At 33.1% G+C, this 23,600-nt stretch overlaps 3 protein-coding genes, 1 long non-coding RNA gene and 1 pseudogene across 4 annotated transcripts; 4 read left to right on the top strand and 1 right to left on the bottom strand.

The window, feature by feature from the left end:
• Positions 1 to 508: 508 nt before the first annotated feature.
• LOC148190738 (NADPH-dependent aldo-keto reductase, chloroplastic-like) lies at positions 509 to 3,676 on the top strand. Its single transcript, XM_088101427.1, has 7 exons — positions 509 to 695; positions 1,094 to 1,144; positions 1,293 to 1,369; positions 1,471 to 1,558; positions 2,161 to 2,436; positions 2,654 to 2,896; positions 3,297 to 3,676. Exons 1-7 carry the CDS (start codon positions 576 to 578, stop codon positions 3,378 to 3,380), a joined length of 939 nt encoding a protein of 312 aa, XP_087957553.1. The 5' UTR covers positions 509 to 575; the 3' UTR covers positions 3,381 to 3,676.
• Positions 3,677 to 5,426: 1,750 nt separating this feature from the next.
• On the top strand, positions 5,427 to 6,337 carry LOC148190737 (uncharacterized). The gene is made up of 2 exons (XR_015782800.1): positions 5,427 to 5,899; positions 6,193 to 6,337. It is a non-coding gene; the product is annotated as an uncharacterized LOC148190737 (long non-coding RNA).
• A 3,173-nt stretch (positions 6,338 to 9,510) lies between these two features.
• LOC148190736 (NADPH-dependent aldo-keto reductase, chloroplastic-like) lies at positions 9,511 to 13,053 on the top strand. Its single transcript, XM_088101426.1, has 7 exons — positions 9,511 to 9,712; positions 10,094 to 10,144; positions 10,405 to 10,481; positions 10,584 to 10,671; positions 11,429 to 11,704; positions 11,922 to 12,164; positions 12,700 to 13,053. The coding sequence occupies exons 1-7, from the start codon at positions 9,593 to 9,595 to the stop codon at positions 12,784 to 12,786; spliced, it is 942 nt and encodes a 313-aa protein (XP_087957552.1). The 5' UTR covers positions 9,511 to 9,592; the 3' UTR covers positions 12,787 to 13,053.
• A 709-nt stretch (positions 13,054 to 13,762) lies between these two features.
• LOC148190735 (jasmonate-induced oxygenase 2-like) lies at positions 13,763 to 23,294 on the bottom strand. Its single transcript, XM_088102142.1, has 3 exons — positions 22,795 to 23,294; positions 15,347 to 15,671; positions 13,763 to 14,240 (listed from the first exon to the last, which is right to left on the bottom strand). Exons 1-3 carry the CDS (start codon positions 23,262 to 23,264, stop codon positions 13,983 to 13,985), a joined length of 1,053 nt encoding a protein of 350 aa, XP_087958268.1. The 5' UTR covers positions 23,265 to 23,294; the 3' UTR covers positions 13,763 to 13,982.
• LOC124833437 (putative aspartic proteinase GIP2 pseudogene) lies at positions 17,407 to 18,735 on the top strand (annotated as a pseudogene).
• Positions 23,295 to 23,600: the final 306 nt, after the last annotated feature.

Below are 23,600 nucleotides of genomic sequence, written 5' to 3'. Positions count from 1 at the left end.
AGTTTTAATTTTTAATAAATTAACTATTTATTCTTTAATTTTATATAAAATATATTTATTTTATTCACAGATTTATCCATCGACGTCTTAAAAATACAAGTCATTTTGAACTTGAATAACAAGTACGAAACTGGTGACCGTTTTGTGCATATTAAAGGCGTGCCTTTTTCACTATTAACACTGATTTTTCTCACTTCCTATATGACGTGTGTGCATATATCAGCTTTACGCTATCCAGAGTCTTCACTCCCTACAGTTACGTCTTTCTCCTATTCCCACACTCACTTCATTCAAACCATTAATAACCATCCCACGGTTCACATACACTACACAACACAAAACCTGAACCGTAGATTCTCATCCAACGACTCTTCTTGTCTGATTGCACGGGATAATAATAAAACTTACGACAGCAAATCTAATTCACCCAACTGCAGACTGTCTGCCCTTCACTGCTTCATGTTCATGTTTTTGCCTATAAATACATAAATTGCATCAAACTCAGAACATAGTGAAACTACCCATAACTAGTGTTAGGATATTTTTCAGCGTGATCATCATTATTGAGAAAAAAAATGGCCAAGTTAATTCAATTCTTTGAGTTGAACACAGGGGCCAAGATTCCTTCTGTTGGGTTAGGCACATGGCAAGCCGAACCAGGAATTGTAGCAAAAACTCTCACCACAGCCATTGAGGTAAGTAAAACTTTATTCCAATTAATTTTTTTCCCCTTGTTCAATAGTACAATCTACCCAATTTGTGTTACTCAATGGATAGATTTGTGTATACTTATTTAACTGGTCTAGTGTTAACAACATATCCACGTCTCTTGTTAATGGAATAACTTGTCAACATTTTGTGTCTTCATTTTGTCCTATGGTGTTAGTTGTTTTTACCACGGATTACATTTGAAGTGAAAGAAATGAGGCTCTGTGAAATGATAATTTTTATAGTGGTGTTATTTTATATTACTAGAGAAATAAAATTTAGCATGGGGTTTTTAGATTTATCTGATTTGGGAACCTTTTTGTTCTTTCAATTTTTCCTATGTGAGAGTGATAACTGATTTTAGTGTCGGGTCACCGTTGTTCAGGTTGGATACAGGCACATTGACTGTGCTCAAGTTTATGACAATCAAGCAGAGGTAATAATAATTCAAATCGATAACTTCTATAATTCAGGGTTCATTTATTTTATCTTTTGAATTATTGATTTTGTAACATTTCCTTTGCTCTCTCTCGGTCAATTTGGGAAGCTAATTGACCTTTTATTCTGAATATCGGTTTTTACAGATAGGTTCTGCACTTAAGAAGATTTTTGATGATGGTGTGGTGAAGCGTGAGGACTTATGGATAACTTCCAAACTCTGGTCTGCTGTCTTTTGATTGCGTTCTATTTTGAGAATGTTGGAAAAGATTGTGTGTTTGGTTGCTGAGAGGAGATCGTTTGCTTTGTTGGCTATATTTTCAGGTGTAACGATCATGCTCCAGAAGATGTACCAAAAGCTTTGGATAGAACATTACACGATTTGCAACTTGACTACGTTGATCTCTATCTGGTAAGCTTGCATTATGTTTACTGATATTTGAATTTGGGTTGGCGATTTGGGTGAAAATTAACTGCTACATTCAAATTAAAGAAGTGTAGCAAACTAGCAATACACCTATTGATATCTTTTATTAGAAAGTGAGTTTGGACTTAAATCATTCTCTCAAATCTGCTCACTTAGAGATTGTAAGTTTGGTTTTATTTTTAATTGATGTAGAATTTTCAACACATCCTTTTATTCAGAGGTATATACATCTTATATATGAGGCTAGATACTATAAGTGATCTGACAGTGAATGATACAATAAGTTTAACTAATTTTATTGTTATAAACTCTAATACCGTATTAAAAAGTGAGTTTACTTATAGAGCTTACTTAATAATACCATAACAAAATTGATTTCAACCGTTAGGATATTGTCTCTTGGAAAGAGAGGGTCCAAAAGCACAATGTGAGCATTATTTTATAAATAAGGCTTTCTCAATTGAACAAAGTTCCATGGTTTCATTAATGCAATGCTGCTGACTCTGGTTATCTGGGGTTCATTCCTGTTCATTCAGTATTCTCTTGAGTCTATTCCTTCATACAAACTAAATTGATTTATGCTGTAGATCCACTGGCCAGTCCGCACGAAAAGTGGAGCAGTTGGATTCAAGAGAGAATATCTAGAACAAACAGACATTCCTGGCACATGGAGAGCAATGGAGGCATTCTATGACTCTGGCAAGGCTAAAGCCATAGGAGTGAGCAATTTCTCTTCAAAGAAGCTTCAAGATTTGTTGGATGTAGCAAGAGTGCCTCCTTCTGTTAACCAAGTGGAATTGCACCCAGGATGGCAGCAGCCACAGTTGCATGCATTTTGTGAATCCAAAGGAATACATATATCAGTAAGTATGGAATGTGTGATACATATTTCTTGGTATTTTCACCTAAATAAAAGCATGTTATTCCTATAAACTATCACTTGAAAAGAAAATGATCACTTTTGGCGAAATTGTCTACAGGGCTAGTTGAAAATGAATCTGGTTTATACTCAACAACCATTCTTTATTCTTCTGATATTTGCATTCTAACTGTTTGTATATATGACAAATTTATTTTCAGGGATACTCTCCACTAGGCTCACCAGGGAATCTGAAAAGTGAGATTCTTAAGAATCCTGTTGTCGTAGAGACTGCAGAGAAACTGGGGAAGACACCAGCTCAAGTGGCCCTTCGGTGGGGATTGCAATCAGGTCATAGTGTGCTGCCAAAGAGTAATACTGAGTCCAGGATCAAGGAAAACTTTGATGTCTTTGACTGGTCTATTCCCGAAGAATTAATGGCCAAGTTCTCTCAAATTAAGCAGGCAAGTTTTCAAATACTTTTTCTAGCTTTAAAGACGAATGGCTAATTTGTCTAGGGGCCAAATGAATTTGTCTAGTGGCCAAATGAAAAGTTTTCAAAAACTTTTCAAATTTAGCAGGTAGATTTTTTATTAACCTTACCAAAGGTGTGTTTAATTTCTGTTTTCAAAAACTATTTATAGACGAGTGGCTTCTAGTTTTACATAATAATCCTCAATTGTCTCATGATCCTCATTCATTTGATTCCCACCCTCCCAAAACCCTTGATTTTGCTGATACTTTTAACTATTCCTTACCATCTTCAACTACCTTGTATTATGCTTGTGTGCCATAGCATTGTAATGCCAGAAGTGGCTTTAAAGCTTGATTTTTTGAGTTAACACAAGGAATTTGGTCATGCAGGATAGGCTAATTAAGGGCACATCTTTTACTGACGATACCTATGGTCCCTATAAGAACATTGAAGAACTCTGGGATGGTGAGTGAAGTATGAGAAATGTTTATCATTGAGATGTTGACAATTACACTGTTCCTCAAGCAGATTGGTTCTTCCTTATTATTGTTAAGAACACAAAATATGTAACCAAGACTTATTTTTCATGTATTGTTATTGTATCTTCTATTTGATATAGGAAAACTTAGTGCAGTGAATATGTCTAGGGGCCAAATGAATTTATATCTACAATGTCAATACGTTTTGCTTATTATCGAATGTGTACTTTCTTGGGATGTGAAACCTTAAATTTGATCACTGAATGGAAACGAACTATGTTTTCTTCAAATACTATATTAGACAGAATAATGTAGTTTTACACACTATTTGACTTTGTAATTTTGTAGTGTGTACAGTGAGCATTTTCTGACAAAAGAATGAAGAATACATATCCCTTAATGCGGAAACTGCTATATAGTTCAGTTACCGTTAACAACTAACTACTTTTATGCCTCCCTATTCTAAAACTAATATGTGATCCTGCATCAATCCTCCCTCCTTAAGGTAATCCTTGTCCTTAAGGATTAAAAGGTAAACTAAGAAGAAATGACATTAAAAAGGACTAAACATGATTCTAGACAACAAAGATGGATTTGAAAATCAAAATGACCCAAAATATGTGATATGACCAAACCAAAACGAACAAAGGACCCAGAAAAAATTTAAAAGCACATAATCAAACAAGAAACCTAAGCCAAAAGGTCAAATGGTTCTAAAGGAAAACAAGAAACTAGAACCATGAAAAGATAAATACAAGTAAAGAAAAAACATAACAAGAAATTTAAGGAAATAACATTAACCTCACGAAAATTAAAGGATAAGTAAGGAGCAAGAAACTTAGCTCTTATAAAACCAAAGTTCTTGATACCAAATGATAACAACCTCCTTAGCTAGGTTAGGCCAAAGCTAAAAGAGAAGCTATAGTTATGGTGAAAAGGTTCAAAGGATGTCGGATTTGGAGGGATATAGAGAAGGTGGCTTAGGACCTTGAGGATTTAATGGTGATGGAGTGGTATTTTATGGTGCTCTTAGAAAGGTTAGACCAACTCTAGAAGAAGGTGGCTAGAGGAGACCAGATGCATGCTCTAGCTTTTGATGACCTAAGATGAGTATTATGACAAATGGTAACATAACTTTACTTAAATTCAAAAGTAAATACAAGATGGAGGACACCTCTATATATAAGCTAAATATGTCTCTAAAATGCAGAAGCAAAACCTTGAAAACACTAGCTTGACCTAACTTGGAGACGAAAACAAAAATCTTCTCCAATAGGAGAAGAACATGTGGTCACTACCTATGGAAAATCCTCTTCATTCCTAGAGTGACATGTGACCACTAATTATGGGAAATGTTCTTCAATGAGAACATGACACATGGCCATACTCAAATTGGTGGGACGTCCCACACTCTTGTCCACCAAGCTAGGTTAAAAACTTTGACCACTTGGTCAAAACTCACTATGGATGTCCATATTGGGTCAACATTGGGCCTTGATTTTTGTTGACCTAAGTGGTTCAAAAATCCTACACTACTTGACCCAAAATACAAGGCCCAAAATAAATCCTACACTACTTGACTCATAATACAAAGCCTAAACAAATCCTAGACTACTTGGTCCAAAATACAAGGCCCAAAATTATTCCTACTTTAGCAGCTCCTTATAGTCCCAAGATGGTCCAAGAGAGAGAGTTTAGGCTTAACTTCCACAAATAACTTCAATTCTACTTGAAAGTGTTTAGTCATGATTAGGGGGTATGCCATCATAAACACTTCTAAAAATCCTGAAGTGTTCAACATTATCTGAAGAACGTTTAATCCTTGCAAATAGTGTCTAGCACTAAATTGCAAAGATAATTTTAAAATCTATTCAAAATAAGTTTTACCTTCCAACTTTATAGGTTATGGTGTTTTTGTTCTTTTTCTTTCATAAAAACTACTTTTTTATTTATTTGTTTATAAATCTTTAGAATCAGGTTAGAATTTAGTTAAGATGTAAAAATAGTAATTTTGTAAAAATGTGATTAATTTTGTGTTTTTAATACCTAAGAGTCTCTTTTGAATAAATTGTCTTTATCTTTTAGAAAAGTCAGAATAAAAATAAAATTTAATGTGAATTTTGCTGAGATAGGTTTCTTGTTTTGCAATTTTTTACATTAACCCTTGTCTAATTTTAAGTTTTGTAGAAAAATCGCTGATTAAAAGGGGTCGACCTTGGTCAACTAAGCCTTTGGACCATCAATGCTTAGAGTGGACCAGGCCCCATCAAAATACACAGCTTTAGTAAGGGTTAACAGTGAACCTAACTAGACGTCAACTTTTGTGCATTTCAAAGATAGGAGTCGTGGGAACCGTATTGAGGCGAGCTAAGTTTGAGTGAGAGAAGAAGAGCTTGAAACCTGGACCAAAGGTGCTAGAAATTACTGAACCAATAAGCACACGTGACTAGGATTGAGTCAAGAAGGTTTGACGTGCTACTTTTTGAAGTCTGTAAATCAAAATCGAGAGCAAGGTTAGGTCTGAAGTTTTGTTCTTCCTCTGAAATACAAATTAGGGTTAGATTTAGTTTTGTTTTTCCCCTTTTCTATAAAACAGGGTCTTCGGTGATGAGAAAATGTAGACATGAAAAATTGAGAGTAGACACAAAAATAGTGAATTTTTTTTTTCCTTTCTTTCCATTTCTTCTTCTTCATAGAATAATTCTTCCTTTTAGACTCGTGTGCGAGAGAAGTTTCGATTATACTGAGTTCAACATTGGTAAGTAGCAAGAGTCCAATAACAATAAGTGCAAAATAACCTTTGTAGGAGTTCTTGACCTACGGTATAGAGGGCAACCATTGAAGATACTCAAGAGTACAAAGCAACCTTGAGAACTCAGTGTAACGTTTTTACACATTTATTTCAAAATTTAATACAATGCAAAGTTTAATACAATGCACAGTTCATTCTCTATATTGTCTTTTTTTTCTCATTCAATTTTACACTGTTATTTACCAATAGTTTTATTATTAACGGATTTCTAATAGTCGATAATTTGTCGAAAAACATTTATTATCGACGAAATTTGGTTGTTTTCAACATATTGGGTAATGCATTAATCTTAATGTCTTTCTTGCTTTAATTTGGTTTTGTCGTGGTTGTTCAATTCTTGCACAATTCTTTGTTTTCTTTTAGCAAATTAGTGTTTGATTCACTTTTACTTTCTTAGAGCCCTCTGTTTTAGTTTCGTTACTCTGGAATGGTGAAATCAGAAGTGAATTACTTTGATTTGTTTGAATGATTGGATGGGAACGTGCACAATTCCAGTTTCCGAAATGGGAACTACAGGACCCAAAGTGGGTTTGTTTTATTCAAAAGGTTCACATTGAGATTCAATTAGGTAGACAGATGTAATAATCAACTCTGATTTTTGCTATGATGATTGATTTCTACAATCTTTGAGGACACTGGTTTTGTATTTTTCTTTCTTGTATCTTTCAATTTCTGCATATTCAATTTGATCATCTTGTGATTAGCATATTTTTTGTTGTCAACCTTAGCCTTATTTTGTGTCTTTTAGTTAACTTCTCTGGTTTAGTATGTGCACTGCATTTTAGGCATTATATCATGGTCCATTCTAGGATTAGCACACCTGCATCTGCATTAGCATTCCACTAAAAAATAGGTTTTACACGGAGTTATAGTTTCTGTAGAAAGTTCTAACATTTAATCTCTATACATGCATTGCATCATATAATACATTATTGTTATGGGCATTTAAGCTTCTTCTGCATCTTATATTTGTCATAGATTTAGATTATTCAAGATAGTTTCATTCATTCATTCATATTTTTAATTTCCCCATTGCATTTTTTTTGTGGTTTTTAACAATATTAAATATACAAATATAAACATAATATGAACCAATTCCTTAAATTCAATACTCGGTTTTCCTATTCTATACTAAGAAAATTTTCTGATTTTGTTAGCCTTATTGTGAAAAAAAGGATGTTTAACAGTTACTTGCAACCCCTGGTTCAATTTAACCCAAAATTCACCTTTCCTACTTTTATTTGTTGAATGGTTTAAATAAAGGTTTAATGTCTCTCAATAGGTCCCTATTTTTGTTCAGAATTTGAAATAGGTCCCTTTATTTTTTGGCGTCTCAATTGGGTCCTTATTTTTGTTAATTTGATGCAAATAAATCATTTCCGTCAAACGGCGTTAATGAATGTGTGACGTGGCCTTACACGTGTCAATACTGTCCTCAGGCCACGTCACACATTCATTAACGTCGTTTGATGAAATTGACGGAAAGGATTTATTTACATCAAATTAACAAAAATAAGGACCCAATTGAGACGCCAAAAAATAAAGGGACCTATTTCAAATTCTGAACAAAAATAGGGACCTATTGAGAGACATTAAACCTTTAAATAAATTTTGAAATATTTCAATTTATTTTTTTAAAGTTGGTTGATTCATTTAATCCACATCCACATATTATACATAGCAAATGCAATATTACAAAATTGAAAATTAATTTAAAATGGTAGTTATATATGATTGATTACATGCTTATACGAGTATGAGCTTAAACTTATATGTACTACGAGCTTATATGCATAAAGAGGTTGACTAATCCGCGTATTGAGATCTAACTACAACAATCATTAAACAGTGACTATATAACCACGTAAATAATTTCATCATAGATGTTTCTCAAGCTAAACGACAAAGACACATTGAACTCAAAATCATTGTCACTTTTTACGTTTTCCTTCTATTCAACATATTTTAAAATGACCACGTAACAAATTAATTCATTAAATTAAAAAAAATGTCTCTCTATAAATATCAAGTTTTTTTTTATTAATTAATCAAATATCAAGTTTATGACTGAGTGACAAAATCAATTGTACAAATATCAAGTTAACCCAGAAACGTGTCTAAATCTTTTTTATTATTTTACATAATTCTATTAATTTATATATTTTTATTTTATTTATAATAATAATTATCATTTATGTTGAGGAATTTTTAGTACTAATTTTATATAAAATATCTTTATTTGAATTTTACATATTCATCCATCAACGTCTTTAGAATACAAATTGTATGGTACAGTGGAGGATCGGTCGATAGGTTATATGATAAAGCAGCACTAACGGTAACATATTGAATTAATCAAACGGTGTTGAAAGGATAATCAAACCGTTCGATCTATTTGTTTTAAATTATAAATGAAACAGGTAAAATGGATCTATGAGGTGTTGGGTTATTGGGTTAACATAGACATTAATATTAGTGGACAATATCATCTTAAGATCCATGATAAAATATGTAAATAAATGTAGAGATAAGTTACAAATATAAATATTAGCTTAATTGAATTTTGACCAATTAAGTTTATGGGTTAAATATGTTTTTAAGTCTTTAAACTATTTGGTTTTAGTCTTCGAAAACTAACACCGTTAAAAATGTGTTAGGTTTTTAGAACTAAAATTAAAGTTTCAAAGACTAAAAATAAAATTTTAAAAAAAATAAAAACTAAATTGTACTTTATTTTTAAAAAGAAACAAAAAAATCAAAAACTATAATAATTTAGAAACTAAAAACATATTTAATTCAAATTTATTAATTAAAATGTTTGTTCAAGAATGTAGACAAGTAGATAAAGGTAAACCAAATGATCTCGATAAAAGAAAAAAGATGAAACACATATTATTATGAACTTTGGAATGACAAATACAAAATGGGTAACCGTTAATGCATATTGGAAGGCGTGCCGTCTTCACTATTAACATTGAATTTTTTCACTTCGAATATGACGTATGTGCACACATCAGCTTTTCGTTAATCAAGTGAAGACCTGGCACCGTGGATCAGAATTCCCTACAGTTACTCTTTTCTCTTGTTCCCACACTCACTTCACTCAAACCATTCATAAGCATCCCACGGTTCACATTCGGTATACAATACAAAATCTGAACCGTAGATTTTCATCCAACGACTCTACTTGTCGGACTGCACGAAACAATAAAAGAACTGACCATGCAAATCTAATTCTCAAAACGCACACTTTCAAACGATCACTGCTTCATGTTCATGTTTTTGCCTATAAATACATAATTTGCATCGAACTCAGACAATAGTCAAACCACCCAAAACCAGTGTTTTGATCCTTTTCTACCTAATTGTGCTTCCTATCACCATTGAAAAAAAAATGGCTAAGTTAATCCAATTCTTTGAGTTGAACACAGGGGCCAAGATTCCTTCCGTTGGGTTAGGCACATGGCAAGCTGACCCAGGAGTTGTAGCAAAAGCTGTCACCACAGCCATTCAGGTAATTAAAACCTCACTTCAATTAACATTTTCCCCTTTTTCTATAATAAAAATACCCAAAGAAAATTTCTGTGTTACCAAAAGTTATTGCATGTTGGGTTTTACTTCTTTAAGAAGTCCAGGATTAATAACAGATTCACATCTTCTTGATGGAATAGCTTGTCACCATTTTGTTTTTCCGATGGGGTTAATCATTTTTAGTACTTTTTTTCAAACTACGAATAAAAATATCATTTTTCTAGTGGATTTATTTTTTATTATTAGAGAAATAAAATTTAGCATAGGTTTTTGGATTTATCTGTTTTGGGAACAATGTTTGTTGTTTCGATTTTTCCTATGTGGGAGTTATGACTGATTTTGGTGTCGGGTCACCGTTTTTCAGGTTGGATACAGGCACATTGACTGTGCTAAAGCTTATAACAATGAAGCAGAGGTAATAAAAATAATTCAAGTTGATAACATTTATAACTCAGGGTTCATTGCTGTTTTATCTTTTCAGTTATTAACTTTGTATTATTGCCTTTTTGCTTTGTAATAATATGTGAAGTGTGAAAAAATTGTTAATTGTGGGATGTCTTAGGTTATGCTTTTGGTGCTATATAGTTTGGTTTTGAAAACAAATAGAAAAGTAGTGAGAACTCAGTCAATTTTGGTAGCTAATTGACTTTTTATTTTGAATCTTGGTTTTCACAGATTGGTTCTGCGCTTAAGAAGATTTTTGATGATGGTGTACTGAAGCGTGAGGACATTTGGATAACTTCCAAACTCTGGTTTGCCATCTTTTGATAATTGTGTTCTATTTTTTTGAAGTTGGAAAAGGTTGTGTTTCGTTGCTGAGTGGAGATCCTTTGCTTTGTTGGCTATATTTTCAGGTGTAATGATCATGCTCCAGAAGATGTGCCAAAAGCATTGGATAAAACATTACATGATTTGCAACTTGACTACGTTGATCTTTATCTGGTAAGCATTATTAATATGTGGACTCTGACGATTTGGGTGAAGATAAAGAAGTGTAGCAAACTAGCAATACACCGTTTTGACATTATTTTTATTAGAAATTGAATTTAAACTTAATTTAATCTTATAAAATTGGCTTGTATGACTGGTATGGTAAGGATTTCCCCTACTTATTTCCTCGAATTTGATTTTATCTCTACTTGATATAAAATTTCCAATACATCTTGTAGATGGTCCTATAGCTATGTTCAGAAAACCTCACTATGATAGATTCTAATACCATATTGAAAGATGAGTTTAAACTTAACTTATCCTTACACAGTCAACTTGTAAAATAAGGATTCCCTACTTCTATATTGTACATTGGCGTTATTTCTAATTGATGTAATATTTTTAACACACCTTTTCTTATTAGTTGAAATTAGTGTGGTTTCTACTAGTTTGGTTGGAATTTTTGGCTTAAAATCAACTTTCTTTAGTTGCTGTCGGTGCATATTATGGGATTTCCTGCTAGTTTGAGAAAGGAGACCCGTATATTGGGACTAATGATTTCAATCAATAGGATATTATTGTCTCCTTGGAAAAGAGGGTCTAAGTATATTGTTAGCATTATTTTACAAGTAAGGCTTTCTCTATTGAACAAAGTTCAATGGTTTCATCAATATATGCTGCTAACTTTGATTATCTGGGTTCATTCCTTTTCATTCAGTATCCTCTTGAGTCTCTTCCTTCATACAAACTATACTGATTTATGCTGCAGATTCACTGGCCAGTCCGCATGAAAAGTGGATCAGTTGGATTCAAGAAAGAATATATGGATCAACCAGACATTCCCAGCACATGGAGAGCAATGGAGGCACTCTATGAATCTGGCAAGGCTAGAGCCATAGGAGTGAGCAATTTCTCTTCAAAGAAGCTTCAAGATTTGTTGGATATAGCAAGAGTGCCTCCTGCTGTTAACCAAGTGGAATTGCACCCAGGATGGCAGCAGCCAAAGTTGCATGCATTTTGTGAATCCAAAGGAATACATATATCTGTAAGTATGGAACGTATGATACATATTTCTTGGTATTTTCACCTAAATAAAAGCATATTATTCCTATAAACTATCACTTGAAAAGAAAATTATCACTTTTGGTGAAATTGTCTACAGGGCTAGTTGAAAATGAATCTGGTTTATACTCAACAACCATTCTTTATTCTTCTGATATTTGCATTCTAACTGTTTGTATATATGACAAATTTCTTTTCAGGGATACTCTCCACTAGGCTCACCAGGGAATCTGAAAAGTGACATTCTTAAGAATCCTGTTGTCGTAGAGACTGCAGAGAAACTGGGGAAGACACCAGCTCAAGTGGCCCTTCGGTGGGGATTGCAATCAGGTCAAAGTGTGCTGCCAAAGAGTACTACTGAATCCAGGATCAAGGAAAACATCGATGTCTTTGACTGGTCTATTCCAGAAGAGCTAATGGCCAAGTTCTCTGAAATTAAGCAGGCAAGTAGTTAGTTAGTTACTTTGGGTGGGTTTAATTATTTTGTCAAAAACTTTTTCTAGTTTTAAAGATTCAATTAACCTTACCTAAGTTGTGTTTAATTTCCTTTTTTCAAAACTATTTATAGTTTCAAAATGCAATCAACCAGGTTGCAAGACACAGTGTATAATTGGGGAAGAGTTGAAAAAGACAAAAAAAAGAGGAACTTTCTGTTCTTTTAGATTTCTAACTACTTACTTTGAAATAACTTTCAAAACTTTTTAGATTTTGGATGATAATTTTTCAAAACATGGAAGATTCTGGATGACTAATGGATTGTTGAGTGAGTACTTGTTATGTAAAACAAAATAGAAAGTGGTACAAGGGAATTAAACACGCCCTTGGTATAATCTAGTTTTTCTGGTATTTCTCTTCTTGGTACGTAGTTCCTTACCATCTTTAACTACCTTGTCTTATGCTTGTGTACCATAGCATTATAATGCCGGAAGTGGCCTTAAAGTTTGATTTTTTGAGGTAACACAGAATTTGGTCATGCAGGATAGGCTAATTAAGGGCACATTTTTTGTTGATGATAACTACGGTGCCTATAAGACCGTTGAAGAGCTCTGGGATGGTGAAGTCTGAGAAATGTCCACCACTGAGATGTTGACAATTAAACTGTTCCTCAAGCAGATTGGTTCTTCCTTTTCACTTGTTAACATCCTAAAGCCACCATTTATAGTGATTTAAGGGTGTTTGTGATATTTAGAAGTGTTATTGTTCTTAAGAACACATAATAAGTACCCAAGTCTTAGTTTTCATTTATGATTATTGTATCTTTTATTTGATATAAGAAAGCTTAGTGCTGGGAATTTGACTAGTGGCTAAATAAATTTCTATGTTCAATGTCAATACGTTGTGCTTATAATCGTATGGTTTACTTGATTAATCGGTACGCGAAACCTTATGTGAAACCTTAGATTAAGTGACTGAATAGAATTTTCTTAATAGCATGATTAGATAAGGTATTTTAAGAGGGTGGTTTATTTTTTTAGAGAATTTGAAATGTTGTATTACAATGTGTTGTTTTGGTAAGAAATTTTGTTTCGGCTAGAAATTTTGAAAGAAATTGAAATTTTAAAATTTTGTTACAAATTAAATTACTTAAAATTAAAGAATTTCAAATTCTATCTAAACATTATATTTAAGACATTTAAATTTTGAAGTAATGTTAAATTAACTTTGTTAACTTAAAAAATCTAATCTAAACATTATATTTAAGACAAAATATTTTTTAACTATAGATTTGTTACTTTTTCATATGCTTTCTTCATTAGTTTTTAATTTATGATTTGTAAAAATATGAAAAAGAAAGTAAAATTTTGAAAACTTAATGAAATAAAAAAATGGATTCCTACAAAAGAAAATTTCAAAACCTTCTTTACTTTAATTTTAATTTTCTTATTCAAATTTCAAACCCTTTGAATGAATTAATTAAAAAAAAAAGGTGAAAAGGATATCTTAGGTAAGATGCATTACCAGTTAATTGGACTTAAGTATTTGGAACAAAAACATTACCATTGATAATGATTTTATTTCAATAGAACTTACTCCAAGAAAATTCATTAAATGACTATCAATAGAATTTCAGCTTTATACATAAACATGGCACTTGGTGTTTGTTATTTGATAATATTGCATACATAAAACCCACTAGAAATTTAACAGCAAATTTTGACCGTCATTCACTTCAGAAATGATGTTTTGCATTAACAGTGCTACATATAATTCCCAATTCAGAATTTTACACACACAAGACAAATGACGTTAATTATATACTATTATTTTATCTTGTAATGTAATATTTGAATGTTATCCACCTCTCCTTTCTTGAAATTGGTGCTAAATCTGTGAACAAGAAACTTGCCCCATTTGTATGGCCTATATTTGGAAGGGTTTTGGTCATTTATCAACTCTTCCAAAGGCTTGACCTCAGTTTCCTGTGCAGGGAAGAGGAAGAATGGATAGGAATATCTTTCTTTCTCAGAGTTTACCACCACTCTATGCTCTGGACTCTCGTATGCATCATTACTCCAAACCTGCAACCACAAACAACCGCAATCATCAAGTCAAAATTTCACTTTATAGCCTGAAATAAGAATTTAATTCAACGAGCTTTTCAATTACAAACTCTCGTCATAAAGGCTATATAGTTCACTAATTTTTATACTAAAAATTTAAAAGTCACATTTGAAATTATCTTTTTCATTTATAAATAGTATATGAAAATTAAATTCAAAATTTTTAGTACAAATTCAATAAAATTGCATAATCTTAGTTTTCAATATTTTTCATAAAATCATTGCATAATCTTAGTTTTCAATAATGTTCATAAAATCGTTACAACAGTTAAATTGATGAAAGTATTGATTTTCTTATCACATTATTATTAGCAATCGGATATATATATATATATATATATATATATATATATATATATATATATATATATATATATATATATATATATATATATATATATATATATATATATATATATATATATATATATTCTTAAATTGCATGAGTCTCAAACGCAATCTTATATATATAATAAATAATTAAATATACTAGTATCATTATATTATTAGGAAAAATTTAAAGTGATCTAATTAATTGTTGTTTGTATAATTACGAAAATATATGTTATGAAATATTAACTAAGTAAATATCATATATAATATTCTAATTTGAGAAGGAAACAAATTAAGAATATTGACTTATTAAAAAAAGAAACCGATAAATATTATATAAAGGAGTTATGGTACTTATATCTCAATGCATATATTATATTTCTATTTCTTTCTCTTTGTTTCTACAAGAAGAAAAATTCAAGAGACAGTTTAAGTTGTTATACAGTTGAAAGATCAAATACCTTTGATATATGTTATTTCCAAAAGTCAATTTAGGTATGCTTTCGCTTAATGTTTTATGAAGTATTAAGGATTGCTAAATTAATTGTAGGATTACTGCTCATTTGTTATTAATCTGTTTGGGTGCTTAATCTAATAATTATCATTTTCCAGAAATATTAAGGATTAAAAATGACTTTTTAAAGAAAAATAAAGCACTTGGCTAAAATGGGTAAACTAATCTTTGTAGTTTTTGAAAGAATGTTGTTTGGAGTGGTAAAGAAATACAGTACCTGAACAATATCACCAAGGTTGATAATGAAGGAATTTGGGATGAGTTTAATTCTTATCCACTCTCCATTGTGTTTCACTTCTAGTCCTTCAACCTCATCTTGTGCAAGAACGGTTAAGGCTCCGACATCCTTGTGTGGACCAACACCAAGGGCTAGGTGTGGACTAGGGCATGTAGGATAATAATTAAGACGAAAAAGGCTAGTTTGATCTTTCACAAAAAAATCCTCAAACCTTTTAGCTTCAAGGCCTAAGCTCAAAGCTATAAGCTCCATTAATTTTAAGGACAATTTCTCTGTCTCTTCAACATACTTTTTGATTGTAGTCCTACACATATTCATGTTCACATACTCAATTACAAAAACAAAAGGAAAGAAAAGCTTTCTTTTAACCAAAATGAAAGAATTAATAAAAAATACATATAACTTGCAAATTAATTGATGATTTTATTCAATTAGGAAAGCTAAAGGGTAGGCTTTGAAAGGTGTAACAACATATACCTCTTCTTATAATTCTCTTCATTCTTTATAATAATATTAATAACAAGTTAACTTTTACCTTTTAACATCATCAACCTTTCCTTATTTTAAGTTATAGTAATAATAATAATAATAATTTATTTTCTAACAAACATCTTCGTTCCCTTCTCTAAACCAATTGCAATATTAAGTTAATTTTGTCGCAATCAAACATCCCCGTAATATTCTAGAGCTTTTTAGAGAGCTCAAGTTATGTTATTGTTTTTTTTAAAAGGTTTAGTGATTAAATTATTATCACATTATTACAATGTTATCTTATTGAACATGATTTAAGTTTCTGCTTGCACAAGCGACATCACCAATAAATTATGCTTCAACAACTATTAGTTACATTTTAGACATATCCATGAGATTGCTCCAAAGCTCAGTTAGAAACCATATTCAAATGTACTTTTAGAATATTTTTCGTCTCATATGTATAATAAGAATTTGCAAAAGCAAGTAAGTCTTTTTCTCTTCCTTTTGTAAAAATCCCAAAGCCACACTAAAATTCATTTTACAACTTGTAAATACAACTGAGTTGGTTTTAAATTATACCTATTAATTAAGCTTATACTAAACACTATAAGCCTTTGTAATTGTAAAACACACCAAACTTGCAACAATTTGCTTAAAACAAATGTAATCTAAAGTTATACTATCAACACCTTTGTTAATCTTAGAACTTAAAACAATTGGATTTTTTAGATGTTTGCTCTGAAGCATTCCAAACTTTCTTCAATATATCATTAACATATCTTTTTTAATTGAAAACAACTCCTTTTGATTTTTTTAAAAGTTCAATGCTAAGAATTTCACCTTTCCTAGGATAGTCATGTCAAAACTGCATAATAGAGTTCTTAACACTAGTGCAGTATGAGAAAACGACAATGGTTATTTTCACCCATAGGTAGCGATTCCTGAACCGAGACATATACAAACATGGCAAAAAGGCTCGGTTAAAAGTAATCGAAGCAGTATGATTTTTTCTTTTTTTATTTTTTTAGAATGACTTCACTAGTGCAGGAACAGTATACGGCACCGGTTCATTTTAGTCATAGGCTTCGGTTTTTGAACCGAGGCATATTCAGACGAGACAAAAAGTGGTAGTCCTTTTGCCTCGGTTCTTAACCGTGACATTTTGTAATTCTCTACGGCCTCGGTTAGAACCTAAACCGAGGTAGTAGGATACTTTTTTTTCTTTACCCTCTTTCGTATCTGATTTCAATTTCATATTTCAATTTCAAATTTTAACTTCAAATCCCAGTATCTGATTTCAATTTCAGATTTCAATTTCAGATTTCAATTTCAGATTTCAATTTCAAATTTTAATTTCAAATCCCAGACTGAAAAACGAACTGAAAAATGAACTGAGAAACGAACTGAAAATCAGCACACTGTTTCACAAAATCAGCAAACGTTTCACAAAATGAGCAAATTCAGATAACACAAGAACCCCAAAATTAGATGAATAACTGAAACCCTAAATTGCAAAAACAAGAACAAAATCCCAAATCTGAAAATGAAATTTCAGAAACCCTAAAATGCAAAATCAATTCACTCCGCTGCCGCCTTCCTCGCAACGCGCCACCGCCTTCCTCGCCGCGCCTCGCATCGCCGTGCCTCGCCTCGCCTCACCTCGCATCGCCGCGCCTCGCATCATCGCGCCTCACCTGGCCGCGCCTCGTAGTGCCTCGCCTCGCATCGCCGCGCCTCGCCGCGCATCACCGCGCCTCGCAGTGCCTCGCCTCGCATCGTCGCGCCTCGCTGCACCTCACCTGGCCGCGCCTCGCGGCGCCTCGCAGTGCCGCACCTCACCTCGCATCGCCGCGCCTCAAGGGAAGAAGAGAAAGGGAAGAAGCGTGGCTGCTGGGGCGCGTTGAAGATGAGGATCTGAGGGATCTAGTGCGAGGGAAAGAAAGAGATCTGCTGCTGTGCGGTGTGCGGTGTGCGGTGTGCGGTGTGCGAGGGAAAGAAAGAGGGAAAGAAGTTTCACCCTTAATTAGGTCGTGGGCCACGAGGATCTGGGCCTATACGGCCTCGGTTCTTTAATTTAACCGGTGCCTATTCTTCACTGATTTGACGTGTTGCAGATCTTTATGTTTCGGTTCTGCGTGCAACCGAAGCAGTATTATTTTTCTGACCATGTTTAGGCACCGGTTGCCTTTAAAACCGAAATAGTATAGCTGTTTTGCACCGGTTTTTTTTTAACCGAGGCCTATAAGGTTTCTTTATTTACCAAACTGCCACCGCGACTGAATAGGCAGCGGTTTGATGTAAACAGAGGTATAATGTGCGAGTTTAAAAGCACATTTTGTACTAGTGCTTTAAGCCTCGGTTCAAGGAACCGAGGCAATATGTAGCCTTTCCGCCCCCAGACCCGGCTGCAACAACAATACGTGCGGCCTCACGCCGGACAACACCGTCACCTACACCGCTACCTCTAGCGAGCTTGCTGAAGATACCGTCTCTGTCCAATCCACCAACGACTTCAACCCGGGACGAAACGTCACCATTTCCCGCTTCCTCTTCTCCCGCGGCCCCACCTTCTTACTACAAGGTCTCGCCACTAGAGTCTCGGCAGGACGAAACTCGTTCTTCGCTCACAGTTCACTTCTGCATTCAGCTTCCACAGGAAATTTGTCGTCTGCCTCTCCTCCTCAAAAGGCGTTGCTTTCTTCGGCGACGACCCTTACGTTCTACTCCGCAACATCGACCTCGCTCAATTACTCACCTTCACCCCTCTGTTAGTCAACCCCGTCAGAACTGTTTCAGCTTTCTCCTAGGGAGAACCCTCCGTCGAGTATTTCATCAGCGTGAAATCCATCAGAATCGACGAAAAAGTTGTGCCCCTCAACACGACTTTGTGTTAGGCCCATTACTGATGAAGAACATCAAGGCCCAACACAGGATCAAGAAAACGTGGACAGAGGAGAATTACCCAAAAGAATCAGAAGGAAACCCACACACCTCAACGACTACATGACTAATTGATTATTTGGCAGTGTTATGGTTCTAGAAGGATTTAGGATCATAACTAACTTTATTCCTTTTGTCATTTTACTTTTTCGCGTATCATGTATGTTGTTATATAGAGGTATACAAATGTTTGGAAAGGCAGCGAATATACAGGAAATTCTGTTTCCCTCTAGAATTCTATTATTCTCTCTGTCTGAGCATTATTTTTCTTTCTTTTCTGTTGAGATATCTTTCACTTTGCTATCCATAAACAGCAATGACGTTGGCGGAACCAAGATTAATTCCATTAACCTGTACATCGTGTTGGAGGCTTCGATCTTCAAAGCAGTGACAAAGGCTTTTGTAAAAGCATCTGTTGCGAGGAATATAACGAGGGTGGTTGGTGTGGCACCGTTTGAAGTGTGTTTCAACAGTGAGAACGTGGTGGGCACTCGGTTAGGGGTTCTGCACAACCAGAAGACGATTTGGAGGATTTTCAGAGCGAACTCGATGGTGAGTGTGAGCAATGAGGTCCTTTGTCTCGGGTTTGTGAATGATGGTGAGAAGCCGAGGACTTCGATTGTGATTGATGGGTATCAACTTGAGAATAATCTCTTGTAGTTCGATTTGGCTGCTTCAAGGATGGGTTTCAGTTCTTTGCTCTTCGGAAGCCGAACTACATGCACAAACTTCAACTTTACCTCCATTGTCTAAAAGAAACCTTTCTATAATTACTCATGACCTTTCTATAACTTTGCGCAGGTATAGGCATCTGTTACCTTAAAATCGAGGCAATAGCCTTTTTCTGAAAAAGGTGGCAGACCAAAAGTCTGACTTGTAGAAGAGAGAGGTTTCTTAGGCATGGGTATAGGCATCGGTTGCTTTTACAACCGAGGCAATATTACCATTTTACTTCGGGTTTTTCTAAATCGAGGTATATAACTTTGCTATTATTAGAAATGTTACCACATTTTTTTATACTTCGGTTTTTATAAAATCGAAGCGTATAGGACGTGTTAGAAAACAGTTTTTTTACTAGTGTGAACTCATTTATCATGTTTTTATCATCACTACTAAGTAAAATCATTAACATAAATGCTATTGTTGAATAAGTTATCTTCAATATTTCTTTTAATGAAATTTTTTTGCTCATTTAGACATTTTTGAAATCCTTCCTACATAAAGTGAGAATCTATATGATTGAACTATTTTATTAGTGTTTACTTTAGATTGTACAAAGTTGTGTTACTTGCATATCCTTGCATATCCTATGATTAAACTATTCCTTTTACTTTAGGTTGTTCAATGTACATATTTTAAATTGTTCTCCACAAAGGAATGCATATTTAACATCCAACTAAAATATGTCCCTTACTTTGCATGTTGCAAGTGTCACCTCATCTTTATTGTATTTGTGCATGCAACAAAGGCAAAGGCAAAATCTTCATAATAATTAGTTTCATCTTGTTGGAAGTACCCATTTGTCACTAATCGTACTTTATATTTATCTAGTTTGCTAAAATAGTTTAATTTTGTCTTGAAAATCTGTCACTTCAATTTGTCTTGAAAAAAGTTGGATCGTTACTCATACTATGTTGCACCTCTAGTTCTTCTTCATTCAACTCATTATCACTCACAAACCCTTCCATCCAAGTCGAAGAGATTTGTAGCTCATCAATGGAGATTGTTTATTTCCTTTGAATCATTAATCAAAACCACAACATGGGTAAATTACTTTGTGAATGTTTGAAGAATTCTTCACTATTTTTTGTCGTAACTGAATTTGCGATGCGATGATAAACCCAAAATGTAAATTTTAAAAAACAACATAAGTTTTAGAGTTGTCATCGTATTTTATTATGAAAAACTACAAAAAGATCATGAAGATAAAGTAGGGTCTTCGAAATCTGAATTGAGTCTGGGAGTCAATTATGTTTAGAGAAGGTGTTAGCTAGTACCTTACAATAGTTGTTTGAAGATAGTACCTTTAATTAAATATGCAAAATAGATGTAATTTTTTAAATGTTTATTTTTATATGAAATAATAAGAAAAGATTGTATATAAGAAACAAAAATATTTTTGAAATTTTGGGTCTATCATGGACTAACATTGACTTTTACATATTTATGTTCATAAAATCAAGACTTAAGTAGTTTTAAAAAACTATTTGGAAAATATTTTTTTTAACCCAACAAGAACTAACCTTACTCTATATACTTCTATTTAGAATAGAAAATCGAAAATTAAGTAAATTAGTCATATCCTCTTCATCACTTCTCATTTAGTTCGACATTATCATTACTTAGGCAAAATGTGTAATAATGGTTTCAAATTCTTTCATTTAAAACTTCAAACTTTCTTCAAAAACTTAAAAAATGATAAATTCATCCAAATATTAGTTTTAGGAAATTCCAAACAATTGTTCATATGCCTACTTATTAAAAAATTACCTCTTAATGGCCTGAAAAAGATAATACTTGACTTAGTGATATTTTATTCTTATATTGTCTAACTATTGCAACTTTGCATCAGTTAACACAATGTTCCTTAAAACTAACTTCTACCAAGTTTTATAGACCCTTAACATGAAAAAGATTTTCTATCAAGTCAATTCAATGATCATAAGTAGATAGTCAAAGTGAGGTGATCTTTTCATCACCCATCTTTATATTGCTCTCTCTTTTTACTTAACTAAGTCAACTTAGTTATATATATATATATATATATATATATATATATATATATATATATATATATATATATATATATATATATATATATGGAACCAAGTGAAAACTTTGATAAGAATATATAACTTACAAATTGATCTTGAGTTGACTTGTTGACTTGAGTTGAATTGACTTATTGATATTTGACTTGGGTTGTTTGTTTTATGGGTCAAGTTTGGGCCAACTTAAAGGAGGATAACACTATTTGAAGTGAAGAAGTACTTGAAGCCAAACACCATAAGACACACATGGAAAGCATGAGTAGTTTACCTTTTCTAGAAGGTCAATAGATGAATATGAAGGCTTTATGGTCAAGCTATGGTTCTCTCGTTTTCAAGACACCTTCTTTTTGACATAAATTCTAGAACTTTAGTTTTTCTTTTTACTTGTGCACCCTATAGCCTTTTTTTTTCTAAGAGACCCCTCACCATCACTTTTAAAAGGAGCTCTTCTAGACTTATGTAAAGGTTGAACATTTAGAGTAAGATTACCTTATACTTGACCACCTATGTGTGTGTTCTCTTGAGAGTGTCATGTTTTCTTGTCTTATATTGAGCCTAGAGCTCAAGTGATTGCTTTTACTACTTGGTAAACCCTAGTGCCCCTCAAGTGGGTGCCATCACCTTATTCCCTTTCATTCTCTTTCCTCTTTCACGTCATTTTTTTCTCCATATTTTCTTCTCTTTGGCTACTTACGTGTTCATTTATATTCAACACTTGTGTTCTAGTGTTTATTCCTGTTTTAATTTCCATTACTTGATCCTCTCCTTCTCTAGATCTTTGGAAATGAACATTCACATCTAGATAACCTTAGTTATCTTAATGTCTAGTAAGGATCTTCTTTGAGCTTACTTAATCACCATAAACACCATGTAAACTTAAAATGAAGATGGGTGTTTATCAAATAGCATAAAAACAAGAGTTGTTGCATCAAATTAACTTTGAGTGCTACCAAATCTTTTCTCACATCAATATTCTAATTATTTATAGATTTTTTATCCCAATATTTAAAGAGTTTATTTAATACGATTGTTAAAAAACAAAATCTTTGATTTTCTTTTTATTTAAGAGGACTTAATTTAGTTTTTTCCATTAAATTGAAATTAACATTGTTTGAAAGGTGACCACATATATGAATACATATACCTTTCCCATGACACATACATATGTACATATGATATGATACTGGATATTATTGTGAGATAACAGTCTGATAACTGTGAGACAAAGGAAAGATGAATTACCTGAGGTGTGGAGGGTACTGAGGTGAGGAATTAGTCCAGTAAGTGAGTCGATCATCGTGTTCATGAGGAGTGAGAGGAACCAGAGTGGGGTCTTTGGCTACAGAATCAAACACTTCTTTCCAGTCCCTAACGTTCTTGGTGTGCTCAGTGTCATAATAACCCATCGCATTCCTCTCATCTCTGCTAACCTTCCTCTTCTCCTCCACACTCTGACTAAAGAACATCCTTGAAGCTTTCTCAATGTTTTCTCTCAGATTGAGGGGCACCCCATGGTTGATTACTTGGAAGAAACCCCATTCCTTGCACGCACTCCCTATCTCCTTCACCAACCTTTCAATGGAAGATGCTTCTGAAACTGCCTCGTTCGTTACTGGAGAGAGATCTATCACAGGAATTTCTTCAGCTTCGATCACACACAACTTTGGTCTGTGTTGCAGCTCTTGGATGAAAGCAGGCTCTACCTCTCCCATGGCTCTTCTTAGCTATGCTTCACTTTCCCAACTGCATAGTTTACTCTTCTATATATATAACTAACGTAATAATAATATTGTTCTAACCTAGAAGGTCCCATCAATCAAATTATTGCATAAAAAATATTTGTCCATCAATTATATTATCTTTAACATGTGAATTATTAGTGTATCTGATCAATTATCAAATTAAAATCTTATAAATAAAATTTCATTAAATATTTAAAATTAAAAAAATTTCATAAATATGGTTTACATCTAATAGGATTAACACGACTTGCTGTTACAAATAGTATATAAAATAAATCAGATCAAACTAAATAAATAGCATGTTTG

This window comes from Vigna umbellata, chromosome 11, assembly GCF_029865625.1.
Source record: "Vigna umbellata cultivar VRB3 chromosome 11, Vumbellata_1.0, whole genome shotgun sequence".
NCBI lineage: Eukaryota > Viridiplantae > Streptophyta > Magnoliopsida > Fabales > Fabaceae > Vigna > Vigna umbellata.
This window is presented reverse-complemented; position numbering and strand designations above follow the sequence as displayed.

Coding starts and splice junctions, on each gene's coding strand:
- LOC148190738 (XM_088101427.1), top strand. CDS start 576: ATGGCCAAGTTAATTCAATTCTTTGAGTTGAACACAGGGGCCAAGATT. Junction 1,559..2,160: donor ACTACGTTGATCTCTATCTG/GTAAGCTTGCAT, acceptor TTTATGCTGTAG/ATCCACTGGCCAGTCCGCAC. Junction 2,897..3,296: donor AGTTCTCTCAAATTAAGCAG/GCAAGTTTTCAA, acceptor TTGGTCATGCAG/GATAGGCTAATTAAGGGCAC.
- LOC148190736 (XM_088101426.1), top strand. CDS start 9,593: ATGGCTAAGTTAATCCAATTCTTTGAGTTGAACACAGGGGCCAAGATT. Junction 9,713..10,093: donor CTGTCACCACAGCCATTCAG/GTAATTAAAACC, acceptor ACCGTTTTTCAG/GTTGGATACAGGCACATTGA. Junction 10,145..10,404: donor CTTATAACAATGAAGCAGAG/GTAATAAAAATA, acceptor TGGTTTTCACAG/ATTGGTTCTGCGCTTAAGAA.
- LOC148190735 (XM_088102142.1), bottom strand. CDS start 23,264: ATGGGAGAGGTAGAGCCTGCTTTCATCCAAGAGCTGCAACACAGACCA. Junction 15,672..22,794: donor CAGTACCCTCCACACCTCAG/GTAATTCATCTT, acceptor GAATATGTGTAG/GACTACAATCAAAAAGTATG. Junction 14,241..15,346: donor ACCTTGGTGATATTGTTCAG/GTACTGTATTTC, acceptor TTGTGGTTGCAG/GTTTGGAGTAATGATGCATA.